This window comes from Eptatretus burgeri, chromosome 13 (genome assembly GCF_056783735.1).
Source record: "Eptatretus burgeri isolate ZD-2024b chromosome 13, Ebu_testis_v1, whole genome shotgun sequence".
In the NCBI taxonomy this organism is placed as follows: domain Eukaryota; kingdom Metazoa; phylum Chordata; class Myxini; order Myxiniformes; family Myxinidae; genus Eptatretus; species Eptatretus burgeri.
Genome location: NC_140973.1, coordinates 33,484,199 through 33,498,972, shown reverse-complemented (window position 1 = coordinate 33,498,972; position 14,774 = coordinate 33,484,199). Strand labels below are relative to the sequence as shown.

Genomic DNA, 14,774 nt, shown 5'->3' with positions numbered 1-14,774 from the left:
GGCCAGGAGAAGAAGCCCCTCCCTCCTAAAGAAGAAGAAGTGGTTGGCGGGATGAGCGAAAAGAGGAGTTTGCGTCCCGTGTGTCTCGAAGCGCGTCTGTCTGGGTCTGCGGCGGACTGCATCCCGCGCTTCAGAGGTGGCTCATCTGGCGCATTACAGCGAGCGGTCAACCATCTCATCAAGGGAGACCACCTCGTCTGCCCTCCTCTGGGTTCGGCTACCCTGGTCCGTGCTTTTGGCGACTGGAGCTCCGGGAAGGTGTGGACGACCAGCCGCGCGCTCACGGCCAGGTAGCCAGCCATTCTGGCTCCCAGCCGAACTATCCTCCTCGGCTGGAGAGCCGAATAAAGACCAGCGGGTCCATTTCTTTTTTTTGGATGTGCGTGTCTGTGTGCGGGCCTGTCTTGTCTCAGTAGAATTGTTAAGTCCTTGCGTTATTGTACATTTGTTGCATTGCTTTTATTTGGTTATAACTCTGCTCTGTGTTCCCCTCCCCGATTATCATTATTAAATACCCCCTTTTGTTGAATGTACCAGCTCGTTTCTGGGTTTCTTTCATTTGTTTAGCATAGTGCGTGTTGGAAAATAGTGAAGCAGCAAATTGTTCATTTGGTCCGGCGCGGCTCTGGTAACTCCGCTCAGTTACGCTGGATCCGAGCCGTTACCTGCGACTCGGATCGGACAGAGTCGGCCAAGGGTGTGGTTCCCCGGTAGTTAGACGGCGTGAGTACTTAGGTAAATTGGAGTTTGACAAGTGGACCCTACCTCACACCATCAAAATATTGGCGACCACGGTTCTTTAAGTGACCAGTCAGCTCCGGAATTATCCGGGATGACGACCTATAAATTCCGGGTGTTCGGTGGAGCCGACTCTACTGCTCCCTCTTGTGGTCGTGCTCGCCACCGAGACCCGGCCCCACAATAATATTGCCATTCCACTGTCCGGCATGAGAAAATTCCGCGAATTCGCGGAATTTCGCGAATTTATTCACCCAGGAACATTCCTGGGTAAAGCACAAATCCGTTGAGAAAAAAATAGGGGGTATGGGGGGGGGGTTAAGTCAATTGTTGGGAGTGATTTCACGCCGCCGACGATCTTTATAAAAAAAAAGTATTCCGAGGTCCCTAATACAGATTCCCGGCACTCTGCACTGATGTCATTGCCAGATTCATTAACATAACATTCGGACCACCTCACCGCATTACTCCTGAAACTGTCACAGCAGCATTAATGGAGCTTGCCAAGAGGCGTGGTGTTCCGAGTGTGCAAGGCCAAGGGCGCTTCTAAAACATGGCCGCATTCAGTAGCCGCAGGCTGTCCCGGGATTGTGATGCTTGTTTGCTGCACTAATTGACAAGACTTGCAAGAATTCCTGGAAGTGGGAATGGCTGGAGCGTATGCCATGCAGTACGGTGGCTTGTGGGGCTTTCATTCAAAAGATAGCCCAGCCAGGAAAGGCTGTATGCACATGGTGCTCAAAGGAGATTGTTTATGGAGGACGTGGGTACAAGTCATTGGAATCCCATGCGGAGAGCAAGAAGCATCGTGATATTCAGAGAATCCGGGCATCCAATTACAGTCTTCCTGGTAAATATAGCCTTGGGCTTTATACATGTACAGTTATCAGTATACATGTACACAGTAGACATCTATGCTGTCAATGTAGTGTGGTGTGGTGCACTTTCACTACAGTAATAAATTATGTTAATTGGCAAGCAAGTCACAACTCAGAATTGGGTCAATCCTTTTTACCACCAATTGCACCTGGCAATGACTAATAGTCTGAGGCTTAATGTAATCACTGTACCGGTCACTGTATTCACTTTCTGAAGCACGTATTATAAATGGTGATTGGCTTTTCTTTTTTTACTCTGCATTGGCTTTGGGTTTTGCTTTTTCTCCAGGTGTTTCCTCACCTTCTGCTACCTCTTGCACTGCTGCTTCTACTGCCCCCATCCCCTGTACACCGATGCCTGCTGTACCAATAGGTGACAGGGTATCCAATGCTCAAGCCATGGTCCTTGCCTTCCTCGCACAGCATTCCCTACCATTCTGCCTTGCCCCTGAACTGATAAGCCTGGCCAAAGCACTCAACCTGGATGCAAAGGCCCTTGGTCAGCTCACAATGGACAGGACATCTGCTTCCTACAAGCTTAGGTTTGGACGAGGACATACTGTACATCACCAGTTGATATCAGCACTGCAGAGGGAATACTTCTCTCTGAACATTGATGAGTCAACAAGCACAAACCATCAGAGGGTCTTATGTGTCCTGGCCAGTTACTACAGCCCACTGTGGAGTGTACGAGGTGCAGTGGGATGCAAGAAGCACGCGCGCCAGCATCAACTCCGCTTTATTGCGCGACCAGAAGTACACTCCTGCCACCCCTAGCGGGCGAGGCATGATATACGAAAACCCAACCACGTGACACAGCACACTCCTCCCCTCGTAAAAATGACCCGTCACACGATGAAAGGACAATCACAACATGACCACCTGAAACCCATCAACACTCATAATCCTCCAAGTACTGCGGTCGCACCCTGACCCGCCTCGGACGGGCAGCGCCGCCAGACGGTCCAGGCTCAGACGCCTCCCGGCTCGGTCGAGGTGACACCCTCGCCGGACTCGCACCTTCCGCCACCCCCGACCGCCCAGCCTGCCCGACGTCCCCGGGTAGGACGGCATCAGGTGAAGACCCCCTGGGTGTCGGCCCAACCAGCCCAGGCGATACAACGTCAGGTGCCGGCGACGTCACCGGTGGGGGTCCCACATCGTTCGGCCTGGGGAGGTGCGGGGGGGGGGTGACGCTGAACAGCGATCATACATTTGGTCCACGTGCCGCTTTCACACATCCCCACCATCAGTCCGCACCATGCAATTCGCTGGCCCCAGCACCACAGAGACCACTGCCGGCACGCATTTGGAACCGTGGAAATAATCGCGCACCATTACCCGTTGTCCCACATCGAAGCCGCGCAGCCGCGTCGGATGCGACATCGCCCCACTCCCCGACCCTCCAGGTCGCAGCAAATGCAGTCTGGACCGCAATGCCCGTCCATAGAGACGAATGGCAGGCGAATCACCCGTGACAGGATGAACTGCGTTCCTGTAATGGAGCAAAAAGACATCGACCACCGTCTGCACAGGTGCAACACCACCCCTGCGCAAAGCCCGCTTCAACATCTTGACAAATGACTCAGCTTGGCCATTCGTCTCAGGATGATACGGTGCGGACCTTAGATGTCGAATACCATTTTGACGCATAAACTCATCAAATACACCTGCGATGAACTGCGGACCGTTATCAGAGACCAGAATCTCAGGTAACCCTTTATTAGCAAAGATCGTCCGCAGTTTTTCTACTGTAATGTTTGCTGATGTATGCTGCATTACTACAACCTCCGGCCATTTAGAGAATGCATCGATCACAATCAAAAACATTTTGTCATTAACCGGTCCCGCAAAATCTACATGGACCCTCTGCCAAGCTCGGTCTGGCGCAGGCCATAGACCCGAGGCTCGACGCGGGTTATCAGCATCTGTCTGGCACGTGGCGCAACGCTTAACCAACTGCTCAATGTCTTTGTCCAACCCCGGCCACCACAACAGGCTACGAGCAAGACTCTTGGTCTTCACGATGCCAAGGTGACTGACATGCAGTTCTTCCAAACACCGCTGCCTGAACCTCGGTGGAATCACCGTCCTCATTCCCCACATTATGCACCGTTGGACCAACGACAGCTCTGATGCGCGTGACGTGAAAGGTTGAAATGCCGGTGTCGAAGGCAGATCGCTCCAATTCCCCGTAGAAATCGCCTGGACGACACGGGCAAGCACCGGATCACGAGCCGATTCCACCGCGACCTGCCTGGCCATGACCGGCCCGCTTTGGACCTGGCCCAGCGCGAACACATCGACCCGGTCGGCCAACTCAGACGCAGCTGGACCCTCCGCACACGGCAAGCGTGAGAGCCCGTCCTCGTTAGCATGCTTCTCATTGCTTTGGAAATGTATATCATAATCGTAAGCACCCAGAAACAGACACCACCGCTGTATTCGCGCGGCCGATACCACCTGCACCCCGCGCTCGGGTCTCAGGATGAATTGAAGTGGTTTGTGATCCGTCTGCAAAGTGAAATGCCGCCCCAGCAGGTATTGATGAAACCTCCGCACACCCCAGACGAGGCTGAGAGCCTCACGCTCAATCTGGGCATATCCGCGCTCTGCTGTGGACAGGGTCCGGGATGCAAAACAAACAGGCCGCTCGGAACCATCGTCCATCCTGTGGGAGAGCACTGCCCCGATGCCATATGCAGAGCTGTCGCATGCCAATAGGAGCGGACGCGCAGGCTCGTAGTGCACGAGGACCGTATCCTCTGTGAGCCGCCGCTTGACGCGGTCGAACGACGCCTGGTGTGCAGGCCCCCAAGCCCAGCGCTCGTCCTTCCTGAGCAACCGTGTTAACGGCGCAAGTTGTGAGCTGAGCCCGCGCACGAACCTTTGGTAATACTGGGCCATACCAATGAACGAGCGCAGCTGCGTCTTGTCACGAGGCGGTGGCATGTGTTGAATCGCTTCCACCTTCCGAGGACCTTTCAACAGCCCCTCCGGCGTAATGATGTGCCCGAGGTATTCCAAGCGCTGCTTGAAGAACGCGCACTTGTCCCTGTTCAAGCGCAGGCCGCACGCTTCTAACTTTGTCAACACTTGGGCAATGTTCGCAAGATGCTCGTCCGCCGTTTTCCCCGCAATGAGCACATCGTCCAGGTAGGTCTGAGCGGGCAGGCCAATGCAAACCTGATCCATGGCTTTCTGCCACAAAGCTGGGGCCGAAGCAATCCCAAAACAGAGTCGGGTATATTGATAGAGTCCTTGACACGTGTTGATTGTCAAAAGCTCGCTACTCCCGGGATCCATCGGCAGGTGAAAATATGCATCACGCAGGTCAAGCTTCGTGAAGTATTGACTCCCCGCCAATCGCGCATATATTTCATCGATTGACGGCAATGAATATTGCTCCACGCTGAGCCCCGGGTTAACCGTGGATTTGAAGTCCCCGCACAATCGGACGTCTCCATTCCGCTTCAGCACCGTGACAACCGGGGTGGCCCAATCTGAGCATGACACCCGTTCGATCACTCCGCAGGCCTCCAGCCTATCCAGTTCACCCTTGACCTTGTCCCGCAGGGCATACGGCACAGGACGTGGTTTACAAAACCGAGGAACCACCCCCTTCTTCAAGAAGAGCTTTGCCTCCATGCCCTTGAGTTTCCCAAGGTCGTCGCTAAACAACCCTTGATGTCTTTGAAGAATCTCCTCTAACTGATCCTCCCACCGGCTCGGCAAGGGTTGCACAAGGTGAACTGCGGCCCAGTCTAGCCTGATGCGGGCCAGCCAATCTCGGCCGAGGAGAGATGGTCCCCTCCCCCGCACGACGTACACCCGAAGCGTGGCGACCTGGCCTTGGTACCGCACAGACACGTCTGCCATCCCGACTGGCGTTATCTTCTCGCGGGTGTACGTGAACAGCGTGAGGTTTGACCTGATAAGCTTCAAGCCGTTGAGTCTACGCGCGGTCTGCTCGCCGATGAGTGACACCGCTGCTCCCGTATCGACCTGGAACGTGATCGGCGTTTTGTTCACTTCGACTTCCACCGTCATCGGGCGCGCCGCCGCCGGGCCAATTGAAAACAGGTCCATCAACGGCCGCTGGTTCCGCCCCGAGTCGCCTCGCAGATCACCGTCCATGACCTTAACGGCGGCCGGCGCCCCACGGCACACACGCGCCAAATGACCCACCTTGTGACAATTTAAACACACGTTGCCTTTATACGGGCACGCACGGTGCAGGTGTCGATCTCCACATCCCAAGCATATCCGCGGGGTCACCCCGCCGCACGCGCGGTCGCGCGGCAACGTCCGACCCGCATCGAAGGTCGTGCGTGCGTCCCTGGGTGCTCGCGACCCCGCGTTACCGGTGATGGCCCGAACATCTCCACGAGTCTGCTCGACCGCCGTAGCCGTGCTGACCGCCGAGTCGAATGTAATGGCTTCACCCTTCAGCCGTAAAACCGCTGAAACCATCTTCGCATCTTGTAAACCAGCAATAAAACGATCTCTGAGCCGAGCTGGACGCTCCCCCGCCGTGAACTTGCAGGCCACGGAAGAACGCTTAATCCGCGCCACGAAATCAGCGACGCGTTCCTCTGCTCCTTTCGAGAGGCGATCAAACTGGTATCGAGCGAGCTGTAATGACTTCTCCGGCGCCATGTGTGCCTTCATCTTCTGCACAATGTCCCGAAACGACAGCTCGTCATCCCGGGGCCTGTTCGGTGCTACCAAATCACTCAGTAGTCGATAATGCTCCGCCAAAAGCGAAGCAAGCAAGATCGACTTTTGTTTGCTCTCGTCGACCACATCGTTCGCGTGGAAATAGCATCCCAATTGCTCCGAAAACAATTCGAAATCGTCTCTGACGAAAACGGGCACAAGTCCGTATTCAACCATCCTCGTCAGCCAACTAGAGTGTACGAGGTGCAGTGGGACGCAAGAAGCACGCGCACCAGCATCAACTCCGCTTTATTGCGCGACCAGAAGTACACTCCTGCCACCCCTAGCGGGCGAGGCATGATATACGAAAACCCAACCACGTGACACAGCACACACTGCATAAGCAGGTCATAGTGCAGCATCTAGAGTCCCTTGTTGTGATCAAAGATGGGCAGTTCCTCGTTGCACCAGGAACTGGTTGACTTGTTGAAGAAGTATGAGCTACCGTGGAAGAACTGCATATCCATCCTCATGGACTCCTGCTCAGTCATGCGGGGATCCAAGTCAGGAGTCGAAGTTCATCAGGGAAAACAATGCCCCACACATGTTGGACAAAATGGGGACTCCTGTCACGATGCTCACAATGCGTCCAAGAAGCTGAGCGACCCATTCGACAACTTTGCAGAGCGCATGCTCTCTGACATCTACAATGACTTCAAGTGGTCACCTGACTTAAAGCAGTTCTTGCAGGAAATCTGTGGGCTGATTGGTGTCAGGTATACCATGCCAGAGCGGTATGTCAGTCACAGGTGGCTCTCTGTGTATGATGTCAATGTTGACACTCTGCGGCTGTGGGATGCCTTTGTTGTCTTCTACTTTGGCTTCCTCTCTCAAGCTGATCGCACACACTACTTGTCACGAGTTGTCACTGTGGAGGTCTACCATCGCAGGCACGTAGACACAAAAGCCAAGGAGAGAATACGCCAGATCCATGATGTTCTGAAGAAGAAGAATATGACCAAAGATGGCAAGGCACGAAAGGAGCGTATACTGCAGCGAATCTTCCACAAGAGGAAATTGATGAGACTGATATTGATGTTCTATACATCAGTGTTCCCGCTGCTGAAGAAGTACGTCCTCCTGTTTGAGATGAAGGCCCCACTGATCCACAAGCTCAATGACCAGCAGGTGGACCTTGTCCGAGAGTTCATGGCCTGCTTTGTCAAACCTGAGCAGCTGCCATCCTCAGGCAAGAGACTTCAGACCCTTGACCTGGATGAGAAAGCCAACCTGCTACAAGTGAAGAAGATGTTTCTTGGAGTTGGTGTGTCTGAGATTGTCAACACTGCCCGTAGTGGAGATGGAGAAGTGCATGACTTCTTGCAGAGTGTGGAGAAGGCCTATGTGACATGTGGAAAGTACCTCCAGAAGAAATGCCCCTGCATAATGCTGTCCTCAGAAGTGCCTCAGCAATTGATCCACTCAGCAGAGGGCACACTGTCAGCCAGGAGCAGCTCCTGAAGTTGCCACACCTGGTGACAAATGTCCTTGCACCAGAGGAATGTGATGCCTTTGAACTGGAGGTTCGGAGTTTCCAGATCGACTATAGCCTGCCACCAGCTCAGGAAGTTGAGTCTGCTCGCATTGATGACTGGTGGACCAAGGTCTTTGAAGGTGGAAAGTACCCCCTTCTCTCAAGAATGGTGAAGGCTCTGCTGTCCTGCTTCCATGGGCCACAAGTTGAGAGTGCCTTCAATCTCATGGGAGATGTCTTGGATGTCAGATCACACCGACTACAAATGGAGACCTACAGCGCAGTGATGGGTGTCAAGTACAATCTTCGATCATCAGGAAAAACTGCAGTGGAGTACTACAGTAGGACTGACAAACTGCACAGTCCCATCGACCTAGACCTGTGCAAGAACATGAGGGGAGCCTACAAAACCTACAAGGCAGAACTGGCATACAGGAGGGACAAAGAAGAAGAAAGAAGGTGAGAAGTGGGTGCAGCTGCTCTCAGTAAGTTGACCAAGCGCAAGACCAAAGAACTGACTGAGAAGGCTGCAAAGAAGGCAAGACTTTCCCACCAACGTTCAAGCAAAAAAAAGCACAACCTGAACCAAAAGACAAAGAAGTGAACAATGTTCAGTGGTTAGGCGCCTGTCGACATTATCGACTCAAGAACTCAACAACTAGTGGATGCAACAGTGTTACCAATTGTGAACTTATTATGCAAACTTATTATGCAACTTGGTATCAATTATTGTCAACTTTGTTTAATTTGCTATAAAGACAATGAAAGAATATTATCCTACAGATTGATTCATGATTTGTACAATGAATTTTGACAACAATTTACATAACAACATTGATTAATAATTTGCAAGATGAATTTCATGTCTTCAATGATTGTCTTCAGTGCTTTTACCCTGTTAACAAGGACAACACTATACACAATCCTCTTAAAAGGGACCAGGAAATGCAGTAGAATGCAGGTGAGAACACCTGGAACCTTTAACGTTCGGGGGCCTAGGTGGCCCCCGAACCCCGGCCTAAATTTTTCTTCGCCTCGGCCCATCGGTTTTTTTCAGCTAATTTTTTTTAGACTTGCTCTCATGCCTGCACTGTATGTGTTATACATATTAGTATCCTGTAGCCAGATATAAATTAAAATGGTCGTTGCACCAGTTAGATATAAAATCCCATCCACACTTTCTCAGGAAAAGCAATGCATTAAACTGGTGGGGGGGGGGGGTCTTTATGACTTTTGCAGTGGGAAGTCTTATTTATTTATAATAACGTAAAATACTTTCAGCCTAAACCTAACCCTTTATTATTGCTCTTGTGTAATCCGTTTTGATGCCATTTTAAAATCCATGATTGCAGGAATGCATTGTTTGATTTCAATGTTTTTTTTTTTTGTTTGTTCCCCCCCCCCCACCCCAACCCTCAATTGATTTTTCAGTTTTTGGAAATCTTAGAAGCAAAGCAGTCTCTGCTGGAAGGAGAAATGCAAGTGAATGATGATCTTTACTTTGGTATGCTGTCTTTGTTACCTGTCACCAAAGGTGAAAGGAAGTTATGCTTTCACCCCTGTATGTTTATGTGTAGGGTATCTCAAAAAGTGGTAGACAGCTTCGCATGAAATTTGGTACGCAGGTTGCGTGCGTGACAAGGATGAACTGGTTAGATTTTGGTGAAGATCCGAATCCAGATATGGATATTAGAACATTTTAAGTGATTCTTCACCATTGATGAGAGATTGCGCTAAAACGACATATAGCACAATATCTCCAAAAGCTTTGGGTGGATTCGGACAAAACTTGGTGGACAGGTTGGGTGTGGGATGAGGACGAATTGATTTGATTTGATTTGATTTGATTTGATTTGATTTTGATGAAGATCTGGATACAAGTGATTCTTCACCATTAATATAGTGACCAAAAACCTTTACTTTGAAGTGAAGAGATGAGGCTAAAAATGAAAAATAATACAGCATGGTATTCCAAAAATCTATTGGGCCCGACGTGTTCTACTGGATCAGGAATTTTGTGGCAGAGGTATGCACTTTTCAGAGTGCCCTTCTAGTTTATTTGTGCATTTGGTGTGTTTTCATGAATGCCATCTATCATCCATGTGTTTGTGTGTAAATGTTTTATTTACATATATAAGCAAGCTGTGTGTTGGAAGGATTTCTTTCCTGGAGGCACAAAAGGGTTTGAGTAGAAAAGATCAAGTTGGAAGAAAATTGTGGAATCTGAGAGCAGGTGAAACTGAGGCTCGTACTTTTGAATCGCAATGTCAAATTAAATTCACAGTTGGCATTTCAGTGTTTTTATCTGAACCTCTTGCATGTGATGGAAACCCAGGTTCAATTCACACATTCCAAATCTGTTGGCCATTGTCGACTAATATCCTTGTAATTCCTGTAAAAGTACACGAATGTCTATTAACGTCTGCCCTGCATGTAATTGATGGCAAACTCCATAACGGGCAACCTCCATATTGATGTTGAATTAAAAAAAACAAAATTGACCAGACTCAGTGGTGTAATAGTGAGAGCGTCCAACCTTCGTCTGGGAAGTCGGTGGTTCAAACCCCGGCGGAGTCGGACCAAAGACTTAAAAAATGGTACATGCTGCTTCCTTGCATGAGGTTCAGCATTTAAATGGACAATCCCCATTGGTTGACATCCATGGGGAGGAGGAAATTCCTCCTTTGAAAATGCCCTGCTGAGTGCGGTGAGAAAAGCTTCATCATTTCTGTGATGTCACTGGTACCCAAAGTGCCCTGGGAAGTGATGGCACTTTCTCCAAGCTCAGTGGCTGTTTGGCTCATGTAACAGTCCTGCGTTGTATATCATGTATTTTTGGATATGTCCAAGGGTGTATGGCAGCTCCACTATCAACCTTTAAATCCTCTTTAAAAAAGAAACAAAATAAAAAAAAACGTGATCTCCTATAATACCAAGCTTGCACACTAAATACTCGGCTCGCCGTCACACGATCCCTATGAAATTGCTGTGGCACTTTGCGGACATGCCGACAATGTTTGGGAAGACTTGGCGTTCCATAGTACCACTTGCATTTTGCACAATGCATATTTTTGTCATTCCCTGTGTACAGTCTGTCGTCTGCTACCAGCTATGTTGTACTGCTATCCCGTGCATGTGCACGGGTATCGCTAGTATCTTTTAATGTCCAACCACAAATGTTAGATGACAGGACACTCGGCTTGGAATCCCTCTAAAGAAGAACGCACTAATTGATACAATTCGGTGTCATGCCTGTGAAATGACGGTTTGTCGCCTGATGAAGAATTGAACCTAATCCAGATGGATCAAATGCGAGTGCAGTACGAGCCAACTCCAAGACATCCTCTCACGTTTGTACAGCAATGTGTGGCAAATCTGGAACACCAGTCAAAAGTGTAGTTTAACCCCAAACGCTCTTCCCCATCCCATTCCAATTATCCACACATCCACATATTTCAAACACTCTCACCATTAACCTACACGTGTCAACATATTGAAATATATTGATGTGCAAGTAACTTTCACTTTTTGTCACACTCTAGAAGCGCAAGACTCTCAAGCCTGTGCCCTAGTCGTGGCGAAAGAAGAGGTAGGTGATGTATTTGATAGGCCTTTGTACCCTTCGCCATCTCCCCCCCCCCTCCATGAACGAGCACATTGCCCATGGGTAATTGCATCCCCCTCCATCCTTAGACACACACACACACACACACACACACACACACACACACACACACACACACACACACACACACACACACACACACACACACACACACACACACACACACACACACACTTGCATTTCCACTGTGATTAAACTTACACATGCAATTTTGATAACACACCAAAAAAGCCCCCTCCAAACTCTGTCCCATCTTTGCTCTCCCCCTTGCCCCCCAACCCAAAGCCTCAGCCTCCCCTCTCAAAACTGTCCCATCTTTACTCTTACCATCCTCCTGCACATAAAAGCAAACGGCCATTCCCACGTTTAAACAGCACAACATGTAGCGCTCTCTGCTCCCCTGTCATGCTATCACAACTTGAAAGAAACCTGTCGATTTTTAAGAGAAAATAGTTTGAAATAGCAAACTTGCGTAACCTCTGCAGTAAAAGTGCTGCTTGAGAGAAAGAGTTCGAAAGGGTAAATTCTAAAGTTCTGAGGGGTTCTTGAGGGTAAAATATGGAAATTGTGGCTGGAGTAAGGCGAACTGTCCCAACCAATGAGCGGAACAAGCACGGATGTACACACGGCTCCTTGTATAACTACACTAGCAGGGGGTTCCGGCGTTTCTGGGCAACGGTGAATCCCTCATCCCACCTCACCCCTTCCCCTGCCTCCTCCCACCCCACTCCCTGAGGGATAAATTCATCGATATGGCTGAAATAAGTGATTCTATATATGTTTATCCTCATCGCCATGTAATGAAACTGGGGTGTGTTCAGTTACCAAGTTTCTTGTAGAGCACTCGTCGAGTGGTTTTAGCACTCAAGCAAGCACTCCATTAGAAACTGTTGATGAGGAATGCCTGGCTCGGCAGACATGAGCTAGCTGCTTGATAACTGAACCCACCCCTGGACATCTCAACAGCATACAGTACGTACAAAACGCCGACAAAATGACTTTTTTTTAATTTAAGACTTCAAATATTAATCACGACTATTTTTTTTGTAATGAAAACGTACCTTGTTCAGTTTTAAAATGTACATAAACTAATAGGTGACGTTGAGTGTACGAAAGTGTGCATGCACATAACTTCTTTAAAGTGTACATGTACATAATGAATATATCTTAGGAATTTCCCCGGCCTCCCGACTAATTGATTACGGACGCAGGTATTGTTACGAATCTGGCAGCCATGTGCACACAACAGCCAGGTCCTATAGATCAGTTATATCGGTAAGTACGTGTTTCTAGTTAGGGTCCCGTCCCTAGTCTAATGGGAATTAAATGTTCGTGCGCTGCAGAGTTATTTTGATAGTTAGGATTTTTACATCACTTACAACAACGCCCATCTTCGCTTTCACAACAGCAACACTCTGCTCATAGCATTCTTCGCGCGCTCGCTGGCGAGCGTGTGCGTGGGCGGAGTTTAACATGAGCATGGCGTCCCTTTGGCCAATCGGCAAGGAGCGGGCGTCTCACCCGCCCCATCTCCCACTCAGCACCATCGCCATTACGCACGTAGCCGGAGGTGAGGAGGTGGGCGTAGCTACAAACGCCTCTGAGCAGGACTCTGCCCAGAAGTGTGGGAGTTGCCCCACCTACCATGGGCCTGTCCAATGAGGGACGGCCAGCGAATCGCGCGATGCAACCGTCCAATCAGGAGGCGAGTTACCTTAGAGCAGACGCTCCACCCCTGCGAGGGGGAGGGATAAGAAAGGTCGCGAGCTGCTCGTGAGAGAGAGAAGTTGGTTGGTTCCTGCTGGTTGAGTTCGTGGCTCCTGGTCGATGGTCGTGCTGGTTGGAGTTGGCGATCGTCCTGGTTGGTGTTCGTGTCCATGGTGCTCGGGTCGCCAATCGGCGTTCGCGGCTGGCCAAGTCGCTCCTTGGATTCTGGAGGCGTGGGTTCGAGTCCCACCGAGGCTGGTTGTGTGGGAGCGAGTGAGCTGAGGATCCCGTTTCCTTCCACGGAATCCGAGCTCCACAAGCGCGGGTCGGTGAAGACCGCACGAGGCGGAGAGGTACCAACCAGACCATGACCCTCAGCTCGCCTTCCCTCTCTAGCCGAAGGGCCGAATAAAGACCATTGAGGTCCATTTCTTTTGAGTGTGCATGTCTGTATGTGGGCCTGTCTTGCCTAAGTAGAATTGTTAAGTGCTTTTTGTTGTACATTATTTGCCTTGCTTAGTCGTGATAACTCTTCTCTTTGTGTGTTCCCTTCCCCCCCATTATAAATAAATCCCCTGTTAAATGTTCCAGCTCGTTTCTGTGTTTCTTTCATTGGCTTAACATGGTGCATGTTGAAATTTGGAAACGGTAAATTGTGCATTTGGACCGACGGGTCTTGGTAACCATCCGCTCGGGTTACGCACGGTTTGAGCACAATAACGGCTCATTCCGCTCGAGGCCTGCCAAGGGTGTGAATTCCCTGGTAGCTTTGCCACGTGGATACTTCTAGGTATATTGAAGTTGGCAATTAACCCTATTCCACACGGCCGAATTATTGTTGATTCACGGTCCTGTAAGAGACCCGTGCCTTTTCGGAGTTCTCCGAGTAGCACGATCTAAATTCCGGGTGTTTGGTTGAGCCGACCCTACTGCTCTACCTCGCGGTCGTGCTCGCCGCTGACACCCGGCTCCACAACAGTATTTCATGACCAAGCCGATTTTAATGTTTATCGTCTTCACATAATATTACATGTCCATCCATTTGTTTATAAGCCTTGAAAAGTCAGGTCAAAACCAAAAGTTTTTTTAAATATTTTTGAATGAAATATCACTATTTTATGCCTGATGTTGGCATAATGGTTAGGGTGGTGGACTTGGGATGCTAGGGTCCCGAGTTCAAATCCCGCTTGGCTGTTGAATTAATACTAGGTGGGGTTGACTCGGCCTGTCATCCTTCCGAGATTGGCAAAATGAGTACCAGCTTGCTGGTATACTGTCGGAGTGGCGACCCATCCAGGATTGTGCCCAATAACCAAGGACACTGCTTAAGCAGCACCAACGCTCTGCCCAGAGTATGGTGCCAATCTCCTCCTCCTCCTTGTTGGGATGATTGAGCCATTCAAGTATCCTGCGTCGGAGTTGCGACCCATCCAGGATTGTGCCAAATAGCCCAGGAGACTGCTTCGGCAGCACCAATACTTTGTACAGAGTACGGTCCCAATGGATGATCACTATTTTCTTTCCTCTGCATTTGAGCATGAACGTACCTTCATTGGGTGGTGTATTTTAGACCACTGCTACGATCACTGCGGCCAAAACATGCGTTGCCTCGTTGGAGTTGGAATCAAAATGG

General features: G+C 49.9%; 2 protein-coding genes across 3 annotated transcripts in view; both read left to right on the top strand.

The window, feature by feature from the left end:
* CENPK (centromere protein K) overlaps window positions 1-14,774 on the top strand; it is a 67,268-nt gene that overhangs the window by 28,577 nt on the left and 23,917 nt on the right. For both annotated transcript variants that reach the window (XM_085851987.1, XM_085851986.1), the window contains exons 6-7: window positions 9,241-9,313; window positions 11,352-11,398. In XM_085851987.1, the coding sequence (XP_085708113.1) occupies window positions 9,241-9,313; window positions 11,352-11,398 (120 nt within the window). The remainder of the gene's footprint in view (window positions 1-9,240; window positions 9,314-11,351; window positions 11,399-14,774) is intronic.
* LOC147014215 (uncharacterized) lies at window positions 840-2,673 on the top strand. The gene is made up of 2 exons (XM_085851983.1): window positions 840-1,588; window positions 1,906-2,673. The coding sequence occupies exons 1-2, from the start codon at window positions 1,399-1,401 to the stop codon at window positions 2,391-2,393; spliced, it is 678 nt and encodes a 225-aa protein (XP_085708109.1). The 5' UTR covers window positions 840-1,398; the 3' UTR covers window positions 2,394-2,673.